General features: G+C 44.6%; 1 protein-coding gene and 1 pseudogene across 2 annotated transcripts; one reads left to right on the forward strand and one right to left on the reverse strand.

Moving 5' to 3' along the window:
* Positions 1-1,636: 1,636 nt before the first annotated feature.
* Fus (FUS RNA binding protein) lies at positions 1,637-15,816 on the reverse strand. Of its 2 annotated transcripts, none has more exons than XM_028885644.2 (15): positions 15,720-15,816; positions 13,554-13,578; positions 13,250-13,404; positions 11,959-12,100; positions 11,622-11,809; positions 11,154-11,370; positions 9,513-9,547; positions 8,008-8,040; positions 6,272-6,375; positions 5,038-5,167; positions 3,795-3,896; positions 3,544-3,667; positions 2,408-2,508; positions 2,145-2,289; positions 1,637-1,900 (listed from the first exon to the last, which is right to left on the reverse strand). In XM_028885644.2, exons 1-15 carry the CDS (start codon positions 15,730-15,732, stop codon positions 1,861-1,863), a joined length of 1,554 nt encoding a protein of 517 aa, XP_028741477.1. In that variant the 5' UTR covers positions 15,733-15,816; the 3' UTR covers positions 1,637-1,860. The 2 variants fall into 2 exon arrangements, with proteins under 2 accessions (XP_028741477.1, XP_028741476.1); XM_028885643.2 differs by having other exon boundaries at positions 11,959-12,103.
* LOC114704423 lies at positions 15,731-23,243 on the forward strand (annotated as a pseudogene).
* The last annotated feature ends 773 nt before the right edge of the window (positions 23,244-24,016 follow it).

The raw sequence follows: 24,016 nt of genomic DNA on the forward strand, positions 1-24,016 counted from the left end.
TACATTGATATGGATCTTTGTATATTGATATGAACTTGAGATTATTTTTGTTAGAACTGTACATACATTTCTAATCTTGTTCAAAGTATTGTACCTATATAACTCATTTAAAAATTTATTGTCCTTTAAAGTTATTACCAACTAATTAGGATATAAAGAAATGCAGGTTAGTAGTCATGTTACATCATTTGTAGTCATGGTAGGTTATGTTTTCAAGGTCAAACATATTTAGATAGGTTATCTGCAAACACTAAGAGATCTACAGAATATGGCATTTAAGGTATTTTAATAACTGGCTTTTTTCTTGTTTTGTTTTATGACAATAAGACATGCCTGCTCCTGGTAGCACCAATTTTACTTCAAAGATGGGCTTCCAGGAAACTCCATATACTTTCTTTAGGGCAAAAATTAGCCACTGGCCAAGAAAATACCCTTGCCTCAACTGGCAGTATGCTGTCCCAATGGGACAAGCAGGATACAAAAGGACCGCCAAACTTTGCTAAGACAAGGTAGGAAAGTCCTTCAGAATATCCTGTTTCACAGCAAAGTCTGTCAGATATTCCAGGCCTGTAAACCAAAGATTAATGCCCCAACGTTGCACAGGAACCTTAGATGACTGTCCAGGCAGCCAGCTGTCACTCCTCACATTTTTTTGGGAAGTCGCTTGCTTGCACTTCCTGCTTACTCAGGTAGTATTTCCTTCTTGGGTCTCTGGTGGAGCTGAATTTAGTTTTGTTACCAGATGCAGAAAAGAAACTCACCCAAGAGGTGTCAAGTGTGCAAGACTGAGACATTAATAGTTTTGTAATGCAAGTTAGGACAGATAGTGAATTACGAACACTTGGGACTCACCAAGATAGGACAGAAATGGGGTATTTCCTGAATTTGTCAAATGTTAATGGACTGGACACTGTTAATGTAATACTTGACTATATACTGTATATAGCTATACTTAGTGTATATCATTCCTTACATTAGTTATAACCTTATTTTAGACAGAAAGGGAGAAATGTAATTATTTTGTTTGTGCTTTAATAAATGAAGCTTGCATGGAGCTAGCCACTACAGGCCAGGCAGTGGTGACACACACCTTTAAACCCAGCACTTGGGAGGAGGAAACAGCAAGTGATATCGATGGGCGGAGAGGGTAAGTGGTAAGGCAGGGTGGAAACAGGAGCTCGGGTCTTTTCAATCTGAGGATTCAGTAGAGGAAGACGTCTTTCTAGTGGCTGACTGCTCTGCTTCTCTGATCTTTCAGCATTTACCCTAATTACCTGGCTCCAGGTTTTTACTAAGACCAATTAGAATTCATGCTACACCTATCTGAAATAGGATTAAGTTCAAAGCATCGAATTTCAAAATATCAATTACCTACAGAAGTCAGGATTTAAAAGTGATCCAACTACACCACTGTATGCATGGTCCTTTTCCTGAAAACTAGGTACCAATCATTTACCTCTTTCCTAGAAACCACTCAAAGAATTCTTTTGTCTTTTCAATGTTACATCAATCAAGGTTATGCTAGATAGGAACAATTACTCAAATTCCTGCTATACAAGATGATATGAGGGAATAATTCCCCACATTCCTAACACAGACCCATCCTCCAGAAAGTAAACTGGGGGCAGCAACAGACTTTAACTAAAATGATGTTTTTTAATGGGAACCAGAGATATGGTTACAATTACGGTAGTCTGACACACACAACACACATACACACACACACACACATACACACACACACACACAAACACACAGAAAAAAAAAATCCATGGGCAATCCTGAATTGAAAGTTTACAAAATAACAAGGGTAACACTGGGTACAGGAAGAAGAGCTGTTCCAGAACTTCAGAAGCCAGGTTAATATGGCCTCTCCCTGCGATCCTGTCTGTGCTCACCCCTGAAAGAAGAATTATCAGTTAAATATGAGTTACACCAGACTACCCATGCACACCCTTCAAATATCCTACTTGTCCCAATACCCAACAAATGACTTTTCTTAAGACTGTGTTCCTAATTCTTCTACTCCCCCTTCCCAATAATGTAACCAGCTGAGCTCTGTCCTTTCCTAGGAAATCACTTGGCAAAACTTTATTTTCTCCCAACCCGTTTCTCTATTTTTGTTTTGATTTAGACTTACTCACCTAGAGTCCATCTTGCCAGGGCCAAAACCGCCTCTGTCCCCACCACCCCGGCCCCCTCGGAAGCCCCCACGGTCCCCGCCTCGGCCCCGGTAGCCGCCTCGATCATAGCCTCCTCTGCCACGACGGTCATCTCCATAGTTACCCCCTAGAACAGAAAAATAGACATATATCCTTGTTCTTCTACCTTCCCTCCTACTACCCTCCCAAATCAAAATCATAGAGTACTTGTTGGACTTCTGTAACAAGCTCTGCTCCCTTCTTACCCATGTGAGAGCCTCCTGGTCCTCCTCCTGGGCCATCTGGCTTAGGGGCCTTACACTGGTTGCATTCATTTCTCCAAGAGAAGTTCATGTTCTCACATGTACTAAAGAAACGAAAGGGAATTAATTTGGAAGAGTGAAGTCCAGATCACTGAATTCACAAGACTCCAAAGCCTTGTTTCTCAAGTAGGAGCCAAAACAAAAAAAGTATTACTAAACCTAGACCATTTCCCCACTACAGCCTCCTTCCCATGGTAAAGTTTGCCACAGCAGTTTCAAACAAAACACTTCAGTAATTCATGTTTGAAATCTTAGTCTCACTCCATCAGGTCTGCACATGAATGAGTCATCCATCACCTTTCTGTCCAGCACACCAATGCTACCCTACATTATCCTACCCACACAGAATCTCAGTTGTAGGTCTCCCTCTGTGGTTTGAATTAGAATGGCCCTCTTAGGCTCACATTCGAATACTTGGTCGCCAGTTGATGTAAGTATTGGGAAAGATCAGGAAGTGAAAGGCAGGTAAGGGACGGACTTTGAGATTTCTTTTTTTTTTTTTTTTTTTTTTTTTTTTTAGTTTTTCGAGACAGGGTTTCTCTGTGTAGCTTTGCACCTTTCCTGGAGCTCACTTGGTAGCCCAGGCTGGCCTCAAATTCACAGAGATCCGCCTGGCTCTGCCTCCCGAGTGCTGGGATTAAAGGCGTGTGCCACCACCGCCCAGCTCAGGACTTTGAGATTTCAAAAGCCCAGTTAGTGCTTGCTCTCTTGCCTCGGAGATAGTTTTTATCTCCAGCTATGTATGAGTGCTCAGCTACTACTCCATGCCATGCCTGCCTGTCCCATGGTCCCTACCATGATTAGTCTCCACTCTTACCCTGTGAACTGTGAGCCCCAAATTAAACATTTTCTTTTATAAATTGCCTTTATCGTGGCATTTTATCACAGCAATAGGAAAGTAACAGCGACAAATGGAGTTCTAGGTATTCACTTAGAAGACTCTAACCGTCGCTAAATAAACTATTAGCCTAATCTTCCTTCTACAGGATCTCAGTATAAAAAATATCTTCCTAACTTTTAACATAGTATCAAGGATCGTGCACATAAGAATTTTTTTTTAAAGAGCTAAATTCACTCACGGATTAGGACACTTCCAGTCCCCAGCTCGTTGCTGTCCGCCACCTCCACCACCGCCACTGGGGAATCCTCCCCGGCCACCGCCACCACTGCCACCTCCTCCATAGCCTCCACGGCCCATAGGTCCTAGAACAAATATAATTATGAATGTATTTCCTTCATTTCGTTAGTCTACCTTTTCCATGAAACTTCTTTTCCTCTTCTACATTGTGCTTGATTGACCTCTTTAAACCAGTAAACGTAAATGGCTCACCTCCTCGCCCTCGGCCTCCACGTCCATTTCCACCACCCCGATTGAAGTCAGCTCGGCGGGTAGCAAATGAAACCTTAATAGGATTCCCAGAGAATTCTTTACCTAAAGAAATAAAGATGGATGAATTAACAAAAATTAAATATATTTGAAAACCCTATAAAGAAACCTATTACATGTTAAGGTTTTGTTTTGGGGGGATTGAGACAGGGTCTCACTATTTAGCTCTGGCTGTACTAGAACTATGTAGACCAGGCTGACATCAAATTCAGAAATCCAACTGCCTCTGCCTCCTGAGTACTAGGATTAAAAACACCACACCCAGCTCTGCTGTAAATTAATTTTCAAAAATCAATACTTTTTTTTTTTTAAAAAAAGGTAAATATAAAAAGATTTGGGAGCAGGGAATATAAAATGCAGTGATATGCAAGGGCCTGGTTTAGACCATAAAAAATCAGGGAGAGCAAGATGGCTGGGTGGGTGAGAGTGCCTGCCACCAAGCCTGATGACCTAAATTCAATCCCATGAGCCCACACAGTGGAAGGAATTAACTTCACATCATTTGTTCACTGACCTCTATGCCTATACCATGGCATGTACAGATCTATAGCAAATGTTGAGAGAATTTAAACCTACAGATCTAAAACACTTTTAAAAACTAAGAGAAATGGGCTTAAGAGATGGCTCAGTGGTTAAGAGCACTAGCTACTCTCTGGGTTCAATCCCCAGCACTCACATGGCTGCTAGCCCCAGCCTTTAACTCCAGTGCCAGGGATCGATACCCTCAGAGATATATGCAGGCAAAAACACCAATGCACATGAAATAAAAATAAACATGAATTAAATTTTTTAAAAATCTAAGAGCAGACTTCCTTCTTAAAATGACTTATAAACTGGGCTGGAGAGATGGCTCAGAGGTTAAGAGCACACACTGGTTGCTCTTCCAGAGGTCCTGAGTTCAATTCCCAGCAACCACATGGTAACTCACAACCATCTGTAATGGGATCTGGTGCCCTCTTCTGTCTTGCATGCAGGCAGAACACTATGTACATAATAAATAAATCAATCTTTAAAAAATGACTTATAAACTAATGAGACAAAACAAAGGAGCTCACACTGAAATTACACATCCAGAAAGTGCCAAAGGCACACGAGATGGACCTGCACTACCAAGCTTGCTCACCCAAGCTCCATCCTCATGGCCCGTATGTTACAAGAACCAAACTGAATCATCTCTTATACATACCATCAAACCAGTCGATAGCTGCTTTAGCAGAAGGTGGGTCATCAAATGAGACTGTTGCCTCACCCTTCAGTTTGCCAGTTTCCCTGTCTGTATACAAATTAATCATAGGCTGTCCAGTTTTCTTATTTGTCTAAAGAAAACAAAATGAATCATCAATTTTTAGAAGATACAAGGAGGTTTTAGCCTAGTGTTTGTATATAACCTACACACAACTCTGTATTCTCTAAATCATCCATATAGGCTGAATGTACTCAATGGTTACAGTACTTTCTTAGCAACCACAAAATAGCACAGGGTTCAATCTCTAGGCAAGACTCCACATTACTTATAATACCTAAATAGTAATGTTATACAGTTATGGTATACTGTTTTAGAATATGGTGCTATAGATATTAGTTATGTTGTACTGTTTTAGTCTGGACAAGCTCAAAATTAACATGATCTAAAGTCGGTTCAATCTATCAATGTACAGCCTATGGGAACACAGACCTCCACCATTCCTGAGATTTACTTCTGAACTTTGGCTCCTCTCTTCCCAGATACTCTTCTGAACTTAAGCCCTGGCTTATACTGTGCCCTTGAGTACCTATCAGACCTATCTTTTTGTGGTTTCTCTTAGAAAGTGCAACAACAAAATTCTTTGCTCAATAAATTAAGGTGGCGACAACCTTTTAGACTTTGGCTTTGCCAGATACAAGAGGCGCACACACACACTTGCAATCCCAACATTCAAATTAATTTTTATTTTTGAAACATGATCTTTACAAAATCCTGGTTGTCTGGAACTTACTAAGTAGATCAGGATGGCATTGAACTCAGAGATCATTTGTCTCTACAGGGAATAAAGGTATGTGCAACCAGGCCTCTACTGAAACTTAACAGTTTAAGTGCGGGGGTTTGTACCAAGTTTAAAGCCAGACAGGTCTACATAGTGAACACCCTAATCTCAAAGAAAAAAAAAAGTCAACCAGATTGCTTTTGCTATTAACAATCAACATCTCTCTGTATAGCCTTGGCTGTCCTGAAAATTATCTCTGTAGACCAGGCTGGCCTTGGAACTCAAGAGATCCAACCATCTATCTGCCTCTGCCTCCACAGTGCTGGGACTAAAGGCATATGCAGACATATGCCACCACCACCACCCAGAACCAAGACTGCTGTTTTTATTAACATGTGAAACCTGCAAGCCTGTAATACAGGTAAAGAGGAAGCACCTAAGCTGTTTCACATGTACCTTAATAATTCCAATCTGCTTGAAGTAATCAGCCACCGATTCAATTGTAACATTCTCACCCAGGCCTTGCACAAAGATGGTGTTGTTGTCTGAATTATCCTGTTCTGCTTGTTCAACAAAGGATGAAAGAAAAGTGAAGAGCACAGGAAAGACAAAGGTTAGTATTAGGTATACCAAATGTGCTTAAGTATTTGCTACTAAAGATTCTGACCAGTCATCTAACTAATATTTTATTATTAAACAACCCTTTCACAGGGGTCATCTAAAACCATAGGAAAGCAGATATTTTCAATTCATAACATCAGCAAAATTACAGTTATGAAGTAGCAATGAAAATAACTATGGTTAGAGAACTGTATTAAAGGATCACAGCATTAGGAAAGCTGAGAACCACTGATTTAGACAATCCAATCCAAAACAATCCATTCTTTTTTTTTTTTTTTTTTTGGTTTTTCAAGACAGGGCTTCTCTGTGTAGCTTTGCGCCTTTCCTGGAACTCACTTGGTAGACCAGGCTGGCCTCGAACTCACAGAGATCCGCCTGCCTCTGCCTCCCGAGTGCTGGGATTAAAGGCGTGCGCCACCACCGCCCGGCTTAAACATAACATTTTTTAAGGAGGTAGATGAATATTCAAATACTAGAATAAGAATGGATTGTTTTGGGCCAGGCGTTGGTGGCGCACGCCTTTAATCCCAGCACTCGGGAGGCAGAGGCAGGCGGATCTCTGTGAGTTCGAGGCCAGCCTGGTCTACCAAGTGAGTTCCAGGAAAGGCGCAAAGCTACACAGAGAAACCCTGTCTCGAAAAACCAAAAAAAAAAAAGAAAAAAAAAATGTTATGTTTAATCTCATAACTATCCTTAAAACAGACACCTAATACAGAAACCATTTCCCAACTTTCACTCCAAGATTCCTTAGTAAAAAAACCCATCTCACACTGGTGAGGCATAGTGGAACATGCCCCTAATCCCAGCATTCGGAAGGCAGAGGCAGGTAGAACTCTGAATTCTAGGACAGCCTGGTCTACTTAGTGAGTTCTAGGATAGCCAGGGATAAGTATAGACCCGGCCTCAAAAAAAAATTTATGGGAAAAAAAAAAACCAACTTCACATTCAAATTAGTAATACCATCAAGAGATATTGCTTCCCTTTATACATCTTGCAATTTGGTCTTTTATTCACTGAATGTTGTTCATTCAACAATTTAGATGTGTGGGTTTAAGACTGTTCACCTGCACAGCCCTGACTGTCCTGGAACTAGCTCTGTATGTAGATCAGGGTAGCTTAGATCTGAACTCAGAGATCAGCCTGCTAGGAATAAAGTATGCACCTGGATTAGTTAAATGTGCACTTAAAAAACGCCATTACTAACCAGGTGTCGTGGCCAACACCTTTAATCTCAGCACTCAGGAGACAGGCAGATCTGAATTCAAGGCCAGCTTGATCTACAGAGCAAGTTCCAGGATAGCCAGCACTGTCTTGAAAAAACTAAACAAAAAAAAACGCCACTACTAACTTTAAATGAATACCTTTCAAGCAAGGCCTGTAGCAGCCAAAATATCACCTGGGACTTACTAGAAATGATAATTACCAGACCCATCCTAGACCGCTGGATCCAATACTTCTGATATTTATATAAATCACTGACCAGGTACAGTTAAACTCCCTTCTCTCCACTTTTTCAGTTATTTGTTCCAAAGAATATCCAGACGAACACTGCATGAAAACCATAAACTCACCAGAATCATGACGTGATCCTTGATCCCGAGGGCCTTAGTTACATGAAAAGAAAGAAAACAAAAACAAAAAAAGGGAGCCATTAGCTAACAGGAAAGGACAGATAAGGCAATAAATTAACATCTAATCAAAATTCTTGCAATGTATCAAGTAATTGCTTCCAGCCTCTCTCCAAACCCTATTCTGGGGCCTGCCCAGTGGAGAATATACTCTAGGCGGGTCTCAGGGAGACACAACACAGGCCCCTTCTTAAGATCAGTTACTTTGAGTCCCCACAGGGATAATGCCACACTTCAAGAAAATGCTCTCCCCCAGCTAGGCTGGGAAATGTCCTTAGCACAGATGGGGATGGGGCAGTACAAACTCAATAACTTGTTTAAATTAACCAACCAACTCATCCATAACTTGGCCCTGTTCTCTCACCAGAGAGACATAAGCTCAACACCAACAATGTGATGTGCATCCATCCAGTTTCTCCAAACTTTTAATACCAAAGACAACCCTTGTAGAACAATTTTTAATTTCATCTTGAAAACCATTCTTAACCATGTTGTTTCCCCAAAGCAACATGAAAATAAGAAACATACATAGTAGCTTTTGTGGTTTAAAAGCATGTCCCAGGGAATAGACCAGAAATCTTATTTTCATAATACAGCCTCGTTTTTTTTCCCAGACACCATCTTTAACCAATGTTTATCTAAATTCGTCATATATATTGTACCTGTACACAAAGACACCTAAGTCATGAACCCAAGCCTTTGGCTTTAAGTGTTTAGACAAATCAAAAAACCATTTTGTTTAACAACCAGAAAAGTTCCAGCTTACTGGGAGACTTCTCAAATTTGCCATTTTTCCATGAATTCAAGTTTGTGCTGTTTTAAACCTGGTTATTTCCCATGCGCAACACATGCTCTCAAGATTTTTCTTGAAGTAGTCCACACCTTCCTTCCCAGACCTAGTTTCTATGCGCTTGTCTGAGTACATATGTAGAATTGCATTGACATCACTTAGTATTTAATATAAGCATATACCAACATTACCATCCTCAGGGCAGGGCAACAGTTCATGTCCCTCTCCCTGATTAAAACATTAGGGAGATTATGAACACACACCACACACAAACACACTCTCTCATCTCTGTCTCTCTTTGGACACACTGATCAAAAGGATCCTAAAGCCAAGTTGGCACCACATGTTCCAAAACACTCTCCAGTTGCTCATGATGGTGTGGTCACTAAGTGCTAGACGTGGCAACACCCATCAAGAGGTCTAAATATTTCTTTTAACTTGGGTAAAACCAATTAAGTAGCAAGAGATTATCCCTGCCTGCCTGCCTCCAGGTTAGCACACATCTGGCAGCAGGAGGCATTCTACCCCACCCCCTTCCTGGAGGTGGCTATAGACACTTTAGAAACCTTTGACACTTAACAAGCTAAGACATCTGCAAATGAACAATCAGACAAAGCATTGCTGGGATTTGGGAATTTTGGAAACTCTGTTCACTTACCACCAAATTTATTGAAGCCACCTCGGTCACTTCCGCTGGAGAAGACAAGTTAGAAGAAAGGACATGAAGCTTCCAACAGCTACAAAAGGGTTTTGTTTTTGTTTTTGTGTTTTTGTTTCAACATTCCCCAAACATGGGTAGGTGTTTTGGGAAAAAGATTCAAGTGGCTACTAAAATATACCCCTTCCTGACCATCCTTGTCTGACCTTTGAGCTTATCACACACACGTGTGCAATTTCTCAGACACAGTTAAGGATTTTTCTTTAAAAAGTTGCATCTATATATATATCCCCTGAAAAAAAAAAAAAAAGCTCATTTTTCCTTGGTTGTTCTTCTGACGTAGATTTTTTTCCTCTTGTTGCAAGTGGTGGACAACCCAGCAGTTGGTTTAAAAGATCTACCCCAATTTACCCAGAAGACATTTCACACCAGGCCCCTGGGATAGCCCTGAACACATTTTTTGTGTGTGGTTTTTGCTTTGAAAGCAGCAAGCAGACCCAACCCCATTCCATAAAAAGTCATAACCAAAGGCAATTTCCCCTTAGAGCAAGACAAACTCAGCTAAGCCCTATCCTAACTACTGAGCTGGTTTTGATCACCCTTCACCCCCGGGGTCACCCCTTCTACACTGTGAGAAGAGCGGAGTATTTTGCAATGTCACCTTTCATACCTGTGGCACATAAAATGCAGAGCAAGTTAACAGTCACATAACAGTTGTTTTTCTTTTAAAGTTTTGCATTAAACACACGCACACAACTAGAGTTTTCCATATTTTTGCATGTTTTTTTGAGACTACCCCCACCCACCTCTGAATACTTACCATGAACAAACTCAAAAAACCTACTTTTTTCAACAAAAAAAAAAAAAGGGAACATCACTGACATTTTCCCCCTTTTCAAGGGAGACAACAGGGTCCTTCAAAGTCACCAAGAGATTTGACAAACTGTTTTAACATCAAATCTAAGGTTTTACTTGAACAAGGAGAGATCCGGTAGGACAAGCTGATTTTAACTGATGAGAAAAGCTGGACAGTGGGATAAGAAAGCAGAATACCACTGTCAAGTGTATTTTGCCCCGAAAGTTTGCACACTTCAGTCAGAAGACCCCATAAATGAACCAAGTCACACACAAAACCATAGTCAAATTAGTGCAAAATCAGGCTCATGATTCAGGTAACTACAGAATATGGATGAGTAAGTAAACAGCCAATTCCTAGAAGCTGAGGTCAAGTTTACCATTATTACCAATTCCCCTGGAAGACACATGGGAATACACTGAACAAGTTTCCCCTAATATTTCCCAGGAATGGGATTAATAGGTTTCCTTTGCAGAGAAGTCTTACTCCCAAGTTTCTTGCCTGAGATAACAATGACTCCAATCCACATCTATGTGTATTCTTTTTCTTTGGAAAATAAATGCACCAATACTCAAATCTCTACTCAAGAGCTGTAAATGGGATTTTGGCTCCCAAGTTCTCACAAAAACGTAATAGGAATATACAAAGAAACACTTCTGCCCACAAATTAAAGCCCTTACATATCCCCAGAGAACAATACTAATCATGCACTAGAGACTGACTTCAAGGGAGATCCATGCAACACTCCCCAACTGAAGGTACTCCCTGACTCACGAAACACCTACCCCATGCCGCCTCTGCCTCCTCGGCCACCTCCACGGCCTCTGGGTTCATAGCCACCACTGCTTCGGTTGTAACCACCTCCACCGCCCCTGCCTCGGCCCCCACGGTCCTGCTGGCCTCCCCCGTAGCCACCACCGCCGCCACCACTCTGGTCCTGATTGCCGTAACCACCGCCGCCACCGCCACCACTCATGGAGGACTGATCTTGGCCATAGTTGCCTATAAAAATAATAATAATACTTTAAAAAAACAGGGCTGGGGGTGCTTAGTAGTTATGTATGCTTAGCATATATAAATTTCTGTTGCAATTCTCAGCAACAAAAGTGAGAGGATGTGAAGTATCGGATACAGACAATGGTGCCACTATAAAGGACAGGAAGAACTAGAAACTTAGTAAACAAGAAAGGCACAATTTTAAGTTAAGGGGCAAATTCACAGAGAAGACGACAAAACTGAAGCCACTTTCTCACCTCCACCACCCCCTCCACCACCTCCACTGCTGCTGTTGTACTGGTTCTGTTGTCCATAACCCTGAGGTGGGTTATAGGAGCTTTGCTGTTGTCCATAGCTTTGTTGCTGTCCACCATAGCCTGACTGTTGGCCATAGCCTCCACTCTGGGGCTGCCCATAGCTGCTGCTCTGAGAACTGCCACCGTAACTAAGTGGAAAACAAAGAAAAATCAGAATTATGCTATAAAATGACCAAATACCTCCTTCACTTTTAGTCCATTCCCTTTCTTTACTCAGAGAGCCAACCATTAATTTATCAATACTTTCTGGCCTTACCCCACTCTCATACGACCTTACCTTCCCGAGGTGCTGCTAGGAGCTGGCTGTTGGCCATAGCCAGGGTAGGAGGACTGCTGCCCATAAGAAGACTGGGAACTTTGGCTGCTGCCATAGCCTCCAGTGGAACCATATCCCTGGGGAGCTGACTGAGTGCCATAGCCTGCTACAAAGAAAACAGAGTTACAAATGCTGTCAAGATAAAAAAGGCCAGGTGCAATTGTGCTCATCTCTAATCCTAGCACTGGGGAGGCAGAGGCAGGTATCTCCACTATCAAGGCCAAACTGGTCTACATGTCCAGTTCCAGGTCAACCAAGGCTACATAATAAGATTAGCTGAAGGAAAATGGAGGGATGGGGCAAGGCATAGCTTGAAGAAAACATTATACACTTCCCAGTCCTCACCTATTACTTGAGAAAAAAAGCTTAGAGGCTGCTAATAAGAGGTTTACTGAGGAAGACCAGCTACCAGCAGACTGGGGCAGGAAGGTCACAGTTTAAGGCCAATCTGGGCATCTTAATGAAACTATTTCAAATCACTTTTTTTTTTAAAGGAAAATTAGACTTGCTGTGAAAGTCTTATCAACCTGAGTTCAATCACCGGAATCATCACAAAGGTAGGCAACAGCTAACCCTGGAAAGTGGTCCTCTGACCTCCACATATGCACCATGTAACAAGCATGCCTGCACTCACACAAAATAAAGATACAGAAATCACAATGACTGCCTAGCTTTTTAAAAAACACAAGAGATCCCTACTAACTAAATTTAAATGTGCTGATATAGACACAGTATTTTTTTTGTCCTTTTGGACCTAAGGGCAAATCCCTCCTCTTCGTGAATCACATGTATCAGCACAACCATTTTCAAAGAAACCATTTCCTTCCATCCTAAAACTGGTTCTCTTTAGGAAACATGCTTTTTCACAAAATGAAAATATGGAGAAAATCGTTCAAAGAAACAATCATACATCATTTTTTTTTTGTTTTTGTTTTTGTTTTTTTTTTGGTTTTTCGAGACAGGGTTTCTCTGCGTAGTTTTGCGCCTTTCCTGGAGCTCACTTGGTAGCCCAGGCTGGCCTCGAACTCACAGCGATCCGCCTGGCTCTGCCTCCCGAGTGCTGGGATTAAAGGCGTGCGCCACCACCGCCCGGCCAACATACATCATTTTTTAAAAAAAGATTGATCACAAAATTTTAACCATTACAGATTGACAAGGGAAAATATGGGATTTTCAGTACTATTCAGGTTTAAGAAGAGCTATTAACACTCAGAAAAAAATGGGTGAAGCTGTGTCCCACTAAGAGACTCACTGTTTTGGGTCTGTCCATAAGAAGACCCATAGCTGCTCTGGCCATATCCCGAAGTGTCAGCTGACTGGCCATAACCACTGTAACTCTGCTGGCCATAGGGTTGATTGCTCTGTTGGGAGTATCCCTGCCCAGGCTGGGTAGGGTAAGCCCCATAGCTAGGACAGGGGGGGGGAAAAAAACAACAGATCAGTAAAGTTATCTTCAATAAAAGAGAATAAAAAACAAAAGCATACAAAAACAGATAACTAAAGTTACAATGGCCATGCTTACCATCAACGAATGCCAGCCCAGAAACAATACTCACCTTTGAGTTGCTTGTTGGGTATAATCTGTGAAAGAAAGGTGGAAGGGAAGAAAGTCCTGTTAATTTTAGTTAAGACTGGAATAGAATTTAAATTCAACTTCAGTACTAGCCACTCTAAGAGGGGTGGTGGTGGGGCAAACCCTTAATCCCAGCACTCAAGAGGCAGAAGTAGGTGGATCTCTGAGTTGGGAGGCCAGCCTAGTCTACAGAGCTAGTTCCAGGACAGCCAAGACTACAAAAACTAAGTCTTAAAAAACGAAAAAGAGGCACTCCTGTCGGGCGGGGGTGGCACATGCCTTTAATCCCAGCACTGAGGAGGCTTGAATTTGAGGCCAGCCTGGCCTACTGAGCGAGATCCAGAACAGGCACCAAAACTACACAGAGAAGCCCTGTCTGGAGAGGAGAGAAAAAAAAAAGGAGGCACTCCAGATCAAATAAATCTTCAAAAATGCCATTGCAAAAACAGGCTAAGTCCTTCATCCTTCATGAAACACCAGTTGTGAGTAAAGCAAGCTAGAAATAGGTAAGTTTTAATACAATAGCAAAGGCGGCACAAATTCCTAGATATCAACTAAGCCTTAGATTTTTGTTTTGTTCTGGGTAAAATCCAGGACCTGGACCATGCTAAACAAGCTACCACTAAGCTGTAACACCAGCCTAAGGCATCAAACAAAAAAAAAAAGAAAAAGAAAAAAAGAAACAAAAAACCACCAAAAGATTTCTGTGGATAACTACTACTACCTGAAAATATTGTCAAGGGAATGGTTCTGTATTATTTACCTTCAATTTTTTTTTCTCATTTTTGGTTTTTTAGAGACGGGGTCTCTTATTACGTACCTCTGACTGTCCCTGAATTCACTATGCACACTAAGCTGGCCTCGAACTCAAGAAATCCCCCTGCCTCTGCCTCCCTATCCCTGGGACCTAAGGCGTGTACCACCACACCCGGCTTAATTTTTTTCTTCTTTAAAAAAGTCTCAAAATCCAGTACAGACCATCCATGAACTTTAAAAATCCTGTCTCGGCCTCTTCAAGGCCTGCAAAACACACACACACAAACCCCACGTTCATCTTCACAGTAGCTCTATAGGAAAATGTCACCAGGAGTCAGGAGTGACTTGTACAGTCACAAGCAGTCTGAAGAACGTGACCCTCCAACACCATACAAATGCCCTTATTAAAAGCATCCATTCACCTTGTGGCCAACCTTGCAGACCTTATGAAGGCAAAGTGAAGCTTTAGTACAAAGCCAAACAAGGCTCCGGACCTGTGGCTCCCCTCCCAGTGATGGCGTTCCCGCCTACCGGGCGCACGACAAGCAGAGAGCACATTAAGCCAAGCAGTAGCTCGGCTTCGTGCAGGAAACCCGGGGTCTGCCCCCGCACGAGGAAAGAAAAAAAAAAATGACAGCCAAGAGGGTGTGGCCTCGGGAAGCGACTCCTTTCGTGTCCTTCCTGCCTCGGGAAAACTAGATCCCGGAGTCCGTTGGTCCTTCTCCCAGCCTCCCCGACACGCGGGCCAGTTCTGAGCGCGTCCGCTCCGGCCGGGAGGCCACGGAGGCGGGAAGAGGCCGGCCCCGCCCCTTCCCGAGGGACCCGGGGAGCAGGGCGAGGCCAACACCGGGCCAGCGGCCTTCCGCCGAGGGTCTCGCGACAAAAACCCAAACCAACTCGAGGCGGGCGAGGGGGAGGGCGGATTAAAAAAAAAAAAAAAAAAAAAACGCGCCGAGAAAGGGGGAGGGGCCAGCGGAGCGCGTGCGCGCGCCAAGTGCCCGGATGCAGCACTGCGACAAAGCGAGGCCCGGCAGCCAGGCAGGGAGGGAGGGAGGGGGTGGGGCGAGGCCAAGGGGCCCTGGCGCCTCCTCGCCCCTCACTCCACGTCGCCAGGCAGCGTCCCTCTCGACCCTCTCGCCAAGTGGAGTGGGCCGCGAGGGAAGGCCGCTCCCCACAAGACTCGGCGCCAAAGGCGCCCGTGGAGCCACACAAGATGGCGACACCGCCCTCCCCTTCCCTTCCTCCTGCCGCCTTCCCGCCACAGGGGCGCGGGAGCCCCACACCCGCCCGCCACCGCAGGCCCACCAGAAAAAAAAGATCCGAAAGCCTGGCCGGGAGGGAACGAGGCCTCCCCGGGACGCGCCCTCGCCGCCCGCCGCGCGCCCTCGCTCACCGTTTGAAGCCATGTCCGCGCACGCGCGCACGGGCCGCCCAGCAACAGGGGTTCCAGGCGACTGCGAAGCGGCGCCGCGAGGACTGAGCCGCCCCGCCTCCCGCGCCGGCCTTAAGTACGCCGCCCGCCTACGCGCCCCCGGGGCGTACCAAGTTGGGCAGCGCGAGGGGGGGCGCGCGGCCAGGGTCCCGCCCTTGCCCGAGGACACGGCGAAACCCCGGGAGACAAAAGAGAAGCGAATTCGATGGCCGGTGGCCGACGCGTGTGTCCCATCATCTTTGGGAAAACGAGCGCTTGTTCGCTCCCCCGGGGCCCGCCTTCCACACACTGCCACCCCTCTGGAGGCATTATGGTACGACCCAGCCTCCCGCTCTGGGCGGTGCCAGGGCCCTGAGCCTGAGAGCAGAACTGTAGTCCAGGCCTGGAGTCCCCGGGTGTGGGAACCGAGATTTCCCTCGGCTGGGCCCCACTTTCACTGGGGAGGGCGTGCTTCCGCCTGCCCTGGCCAGTCAACTGAGTCAGGCTCAGTGTCGCTCTGGCCCTGCGCATTCTCTCCTGAAAGCATGATCTGTCTCTGTCCCTCGCTCTCGTTCTCAAAAGCTTGCGGTTCCTTAGACCTTACATACCAAGGTTTGTAGATTGTGACGTTTGACCTGAAAGAAGATGGGCCTTAGCCTGGACCCTGTGGCCCTAGTCGGGCTCAACACTAACCCCTGTCTACAGCTTACGTGGTTTCGAAACCCACAATTTCTCACCTTTTTTTTTTTTAAATTTGGCCTCTCGGTGCAGCCCAGCTGACCTCGAATTCATGATCCTGTTTGCCTTACCCCAGCGCACTCCAGTATTAACAGTCGGCCTAGCCTTCCCCATCACCATCTTGTATAGAAAATAAATGTACGTGCCTGCAACAAAAGAAGTCTGGGGGTAGAGTGATTGCTTAGCCTGTGCTTGGCCCTGAGTAAATCTCCAGTCCCGGAGCTAGGCAGAGGTGCAGGAAGTGGGATTGGATCTTAGACGTGAGAGCAGAGAGACCCCTAGACAAAGAACATGTCGTGAGTGTAAGGCAGTTCAGGGTCAGACCTTCTGATCTTTAAAATCTAAATCTATGAAACGACCAAATGCTTCTTGGTTACATGAAATGATTTGGAGCATTTAAAAGCCTGTACACTTTTTGTAAGGACAAGGACAAATATGAAATTCAAGGAGCTGGAGAGATGGCTCAGAAATTAAGAGGACTGGCTGCTCTTGCAGAGGAACCAGGTTCAATTCCCAACACCCACATGACAGCTAACAACCATCTGTAACTCCAGTGCCAGGGGATCCCATGCCCTCTTCTGGCCTCCATGGGCACCAAATATGTATATGGTGCACAGAGATAACACAGACAAAACATCCATACACATAAAATATGTTTGGGTAGGTTTTTTTTTTTGGGGGGGGTGTTTTTTGTTGTTTACTGGCTTTTCGAGACAGGGTTTCTCCGTGTGTTTTTGGTGCCTGTCCCGGATCCTGCTCTGTAGACCAGGTGTGTGGCACCGCCTCCCGTCATAAAATATGTTTTAATGAAATTCAGGGACTGGAGAGATGGCCGCTCTACAGAGGACACAGGTTCAGTTCTAGTGTCCACATGGTGACTCACAACCGACTGTAACTCCAGTTACAGGGGATCTGATGACCGTGGACCTCATATGGACTCCAAGGTCACTAGGGACATGCGTAGTGCATAGACATCAATGCAGGCAAAACATCAATACACATAAAAAAATTTTAAATAATACTACAGCTGGGGGTGGTGGTGTGGTGGTGGTGGTGGTGGTGGTGGTGGTGGTGGTGGTGCACGCCTTTAATCCCAGCACTCAGGAGACAGAGCCAGGCAGATCTCTGTGAGTTTGAAGACAGCCTGGTCTACAGAGTAAGATCCAGGACAGGCACAAAAACCATGCAGAGAAACCCTGTCTCCAAAAACCAAATAATAATAATAATAATAATAATAATAATAATAATATATTAATACCACAATAGCATTATTTATATATCAAATTTTTATTTTTTTTATTTTTTTATTTTTTTTTTTTTTGGTTTTTTTGAGACAGGGTTTCTCTGTGTAGCTTTTCGCCTTTCCTGGAACTCACTTGGTAGCCCAGGCTGGCCTCGAACTCACAGAGATCCGCCTGCCTCTGCCTCCCAAGTGCTGGGATTAAAGGCGTGCGCCACCACCGCCCGGCTCAAATTTTTATTTTATTTTGAGACAGGATCTCATTATGTAGCCTTGGTTAGACTGAAACTCATTATGTTTACCAGAACGGCCTTGAACTTACAAAGATCCCCCTGACTCTGCCTCCAAAGTGCTGGCATTAAAGGCACATGCCACCAAAATGTCTAAAATTTCAAAATTTTAGAAACAACCTAAGTGTTCATTAAAATATCTGGCCAGGCTGTGGTGGCACACATCTTTAATCCCAAGACTAGGGAAGCAGAGCCAGGCAGATTTCTGTGAGTTCGAGGCCAGCCTGGTCTACAGCATGAGATCCAGGACAGGCACCAAAACTACATGGAGAAACCCTGTCTGGGGGGGGCGGGGTCTGAAAACCCACCAAGGCATGGGGCAGGCAGATCTCTGTGAATTCAAGGCCAGCCTGGTCTACAGAGCGAGTTCCATGACAGCCAGGGCTATACAGAGAAACCCTGTCTTGAAGGAAAGAAAAAGAAAGAAAGAAAAAGATCTGGAAATCAGATGGTACACCATAGTCCCAGATACTCAAGAGACTAAGATAGAAAAACAGTAAACTGGACAACCCATGTTAACTAGTGAGAAAGACCCGGTCTTTAAAAAGAAAAGAAAAAGCCAGGCAGCACACACTTGCGATCCTAGCACTAGGGAGATAAGCTAAGGGAAGGCAGAAGGATAGGGATCCTAGATTACTCGAGATTCCAACTCATAAGAGGTAGAAGCTGGACTTGCTGGCATATGCCTTTATCTCAGCAGAGACAAGTGCATGTCTGTGAGTTCAAGGCCAGCCTGGTCTACATATTGAGTTCAAGGATAGATAGGTTACAATAGTGAGATTCTATCTTTAAAAAAAAAAATAATAAGACAGGTGTGGTAGTTAGAATAAGAATAACCCCAGGCCGGGCAGTGGTGGCGCATGCCTTTAATCCCAGCACTCGGGAGGCAGAAGCAGGCGGATCTCTGTGAGTTCGAGGCCAGCCTGGGCTACACAGTGAGTTCCAGGAAAGGCGCAAAGCTACACAGAGAAACCCTGTCTCGAGAAAAAAAAAAAAAAAAAAAGAAGAACCCCATAGGCTCCTATATTTGAATACTTGATGAGAACTTAGTGGGACTGTTTTAGGAAGGATTAGGAGGTGTGGCCTTGTTGGAGGAAGTGTGTCACTGGGCTGGCTTCCAGGCATCAGAAGCCCATACCATTTCCACTCTCCCTTCCCTCTCCCCCCTCCTCTCACTTGTGAATCAGATGTAAGTTCGTAGCCACTATTACAGTGCCAGGCCTGCCCACCTGCTGCCCTGCTCCCCACAGTGATGGTGACAAACTAACCCTCTGAATCTGTGACCCCCAAATTAAATGTTTCCTTTTTTTTCTTTTCTCTCTTTCTTTCTTTTTTTTTTTTTTTATTATGTATACAATGTTCTGCCTGCATGTATGCCTGCAGGCCAGAAGAGGGCACCAGGATCTCATTACAGATGGCTGTGAGCCACCATGTGGTTGCTGGGAATTGAACTCAGGACCTCTGGAAGAGCAGCCAGTGCTCCTAACCTCTGAGCCATCTCTCCAGCCCTCTTTCTTTCTTTCTTTTTGTTTTTGTTTTTGTTTTTTTGTTTTGTTGAGACAGGGTTTCTCTATAGTGTTGGAGCCTTTCTTTTTCTTGTCTTCTCTCTCTCTTTTTTTTTTTTTTTTTTTTGTTTGTTTGTTTTGTTTTGTTTTTCAAGACAGGGTTTCTCTGTGTAGCTCTGCCTGTCCTGGAACTCACTCTGTAGACCAGGCTGGCCTCCAACTCGAAGATCCGCCTGCCCCTGCCTCTGGAGTGCTGGGATTAAAGGCATGTGCCACCACTGCCTGGCCAATGTTTCCTTTTCTAATTTGCCTTAGTCATGGTCTCTTCACAGCGATAGAAAAAACCTAAGACAAGGGGAAAGGTGGGGTACTGGAGAAGGTGCTGAGTAGGTAGAGTGTCTAGACTCTACAAAGCCCTGGGTTTGATCCCCAGTACCCATACAGCTGTGTATGGTGGCCTTTGTCTATGTTCCTAGCACTCAGGAGGTAGAGTCAGGAGAATCAGAAATTCAAGGTTATCCTTAGTTACATGTTGTGCAATGGAACAGCAACTGAAAGCTCACGCCTCTCAATAGTAGGCTGGCATTTAATAGAGGGATGTGGAGAAAAAGGGGATGCTGAGATGAAGCCATATATACACAGCCAAGAAGAATGGACAGCTGAATTCAAAAACCATCAACAATTTCCAGAATTTAAAATCCTGAATCATGACATGACACTAGTGGAATTCAGGTGTTTCTGGTACATGGACTGCTCTCACCCAATGTGAGGTTGAACTGTTGACCTTGTGTACAACCTACTTCACAAATGAGTCTGTCAGATATGCTAAGCCTATAGGCTGAAGATGATGCCCCAACACTGCAGAGAAACCTCAGGTGACTGCCCAGGCAGCTGGCTGTTTGTGTCACTCACAAAATTTTTGGAAGCTGCTTTTGTGCACTTCCTGTTTTTATTTTTGTTAGCTAATATTATTTCCTTCTTGGGTCTCTGAGGGAGTTGAAGATTAGTTAGTTATAGTTGAAGATTAATTAGGATAGAAAGTGAATTAGATACATTTTGGACTTACTAAAATAGGATAGATAAGGGAATTATTTTCTCTGATTTGTCAAATACAAATGGACTAGACATTGTTTAGGTATTTGTTACTTGTATATATTGTATATAGTTATTGTACTTTTGTATATAGTTTTTCTTTTGTTAGTTATAACCTTTTGCCTTTTTTTCTTTTTATTAAAATAGAAAAGGGGAAATATGGTGATATTTTATTTGTACTGAAATATAATTTTAATTTTATGTTAATAAATAAAGTTGCCCTGGGGTCAGAGCTATTAGAGCCATAGCAAGAGCGTGATGGTTAGAAGAGCTAGGTAGATTTCTGTGTGTTCAGGGATACAGCCAGTATTGGAGACATATGCCTTTAAGACCTGGAGGGCGGTACTTACAGGCAGTGATGAGGCAGTCATGTGGTTGGGTTTAGAACCAATGAGAAGGCAGAACAGAAAGACTATTTAAACACAGACAAACAGGAAGTAGCTCTCTCGGGGAAGTTAGGAGCACTGCAGGAGGTAAGATTTTATCTCTGAGCTCTGACCTCTCGGCTTTCTCTCTTTTACATTGGCTCTGTGTTTTTTATTTTAAAAAGACGATTGGATACATCTACAGTTACATAGGTAGTTCAGGTGAGCCTGGAGTCCATGAGACCCTGTCAATAAATAAATAAAATAGACATGGTGATGCTTACCTGGAATCCCAGAACTGGAGAGGCTGAAGCCAACAATTGCTTCAAATTCTAGGCTATCCAGAACCACATAACAAAATCATACACCAGAAAACAACAGAAAAAGATCAAGGATTGTGTAACAGTTTCTTGCTAGATTAAAATATTCCATCATGTAAGGAAGCATGTTAAAATAGAAAATAAATGCCAGGCGATAGTGGCACACACTTTTAATCCCAGCACTCAGGAGGCAGAGGCAGGCAGATCTCTGTGAGTTCGAGGCCAGCCTGGTCTACACAGTGAAATCCAGGACAAGCTCCAAAGCTACACAGGGAAACCCTTCTCAAAATACTTTAAAAAAAAAAAAGAAAAAGAAAAAAGAAAAAAAAAAGAAAGAAAGAAAGGAAAAGAAACAACTCAAACTAGCTTCAGGAAGTCCCTAAAACTAACCAGATTCACTAGACCCCTCCCTCCCAAGAATAAACAACAAAGACTAAGAGTCATGGCCTTGTTTGCTTCTCATCTCCTCAAGAGGCAACCAAAGCTGTCACTGAGATGAACGGATGAATTGTGGGCTCCTCTGTATGTTCCTGGCCCAGAGGCAGGAAGAGCAGAAGGCTCACCTAAGTAGCCAGTGTATGCAGTGGGCGGCTGGCATGAGACCACTCCCTGTGAATGCCATCCAAAATCAGTTGCAGCCTGCAGCCGGGGGCTACTTTGTGCCAGCAGTGCCGCAGGCTCAGGGCAGACCTCCCTTTTACACACCTACCCGCTAGCACAGATGAGGCCTAATCCCCGCTGGCGGCAAGGCAGGAGGCCCCAAGGCTTCCAAGGAATGCCAAGTGCTTGCTATGCGGCAGGCTGGGCCTCGTCCAGTTCTTCACCATCTGGCTCCAACTGCGTCTGAGTACCCGGACCACTTGGCTACGGACTTTGGTGGGGCTGGTGCCTCCCAGCAAGGGCTTGTGGTGATATTGTGTTCCCCAAAATATTGTATACCCTAATAAACTTATCTGGGGTCAGAGACAGAAAAGCCACTAGATACTTAGGATAGGCAGGGGTAGCACACACCTTGAATCCTAGCATTCCAGAGTCAGAAATCCATGCGTTCAAGGATACAGCCAAGCGTGGTGACTCACACCTGTAATCCCAGGTAGTGATGGTAGAAAGCAGAAAGGTAGGTATATAAGGTGGGAGGACCAGAAACTAGAAGCATTTGGCCTGGTTAAGCTTTCAGACTTCTAGCAGCAGTTCAGCTGAGATTCATTCTGGATGAGGACACAGAGGCTTCCAGTCTGAGGAAACAGGATCAGCTGAGGAACTGGCAAGGTGAGGTAGCTGTGGCCTGTTCTACTTCTCTGATCTTCCAGCGTTCACCCCGATACCTGGCTCCAGGTTTGATTTTATTAATAAGACCTTCTAAGATTCCTGCTACAAGGGCTGACTGACAGCTGCCAGTCCGGAGGTGTTCCTGCAGCTGTGCCAAGCCTTGCACTTGGCGCTGCAGTTGCGGTTGCTCCTAGGGCCGTGCCTCTGAAATATGCCTCCAGTGTCCGCAGCCCTCACCCTGCCAGCCATCCAGCCACTGCAGGCACCAGAGCCTGCAGGTCATGTCCAGGGGCAGGAGCCACTGGCTGCCTCAGTGCTGGCTGCAGCACACACCACCACCACCACCACCACCACCACCACCACCACCACCCCCGCCCCCCGCAAGGACCAGAAGCAGATGCTGGGGGAGCCTTTGTTCCCACTCATCCAAACAATGCATTCAAACCTGGCTGGAAAGATCACAGGGGTGCTGCTGGAAATCGACAACTCGGAGCTGCTCCGCATGCTGGAGTCCCCAGCGTCTCTCCGTGCCAAGGTGGTGAAGCTGTGGCAGTTCTGCAGGCTCATCATGCCAAGAAAGAAGCCGCCCAGAAGGTGGGCGCTGCTGCTGCTGCTGCTGCTGCTGCGGCTGCCTCTGAGACAAGAAAAAGATGCCAAAGCCAAATAACCCCTCCTGGCATTCAGTAAGGTCTGAAGACTTCCTAGTTCATCTGTGGACCTCCACAACAAGAACTACAAGTTACAAATTCAATAGGTCATTATGAGGCACCTAGAATTTTTCAATTATAGGAATATATTCTATGGGTTCTGCTATGGCCCGGGTGGTAACTTTTTTTTTTCTATTGGGGGTTCTGATTTTTTTCCCCTCCTAGAAATTGGTTTTGATGTACCCAAGACTTAAGTTTCTCAATAAAGAAAAGAAAATATTAAAAAAAAAAAAAACCCGGTGGTGGTGATGCACGCCTTTAATCCCAGCACTCAGGAGGCAGAGCAAGGCGGATCTCTGTGAGTTCGAGGCCAGCCTGGGCTACAAAGCGAGTACCAGGACAGGTGCAAAGCTACACAGAGAAACCATGTCTCGAAAAAAAACCCAAAAAAAGACTGAGTCATTCTTAGACAAGCCAAGAGGCTCAAGGAAGAAGCAGAGATTAGTGAAAGAGAATGCAGAAGCGGAGGCCAGCTGAGCTGCCTGGGAAGGACACTCTCCAACCTGCTGAGCCTTCTGTAGGCTGTGCACTGTGCTCCAGGGTTCCAGCTTTGGTGAGCTGTCACTTGCGCTAGGGGAACACAGCTGTCTTTAAGTCATTTCTGCTCCTGTGACTAACCCCTCACTCACATTCCTGTAGTTAACCCCAGTAAAACTCATTAGTTCACCAAGTCGGACTTTGGTGGGATCCATACTTTGATCTGTTGTAGGCCCCCTGTCTGGGTCGAGTAGACATGTGTGTTTCATCTTCCCA

The sequence above is a fragment of the Peromyscus leucopus genome, chromosome 1 (genome assembly GCF_004664715.2).
Source record: "Peromyscus leucopus breed LL Stock chromosome 1, UCI_PerLeu_2.1, whole genome shotgun sequence".
Lineage (NCBI taxonomy): Eukaryota > Metazoa > Chordata > Mammalia > Rodentia > Cricetidae > Peromyscus > Peromyscus leucopus.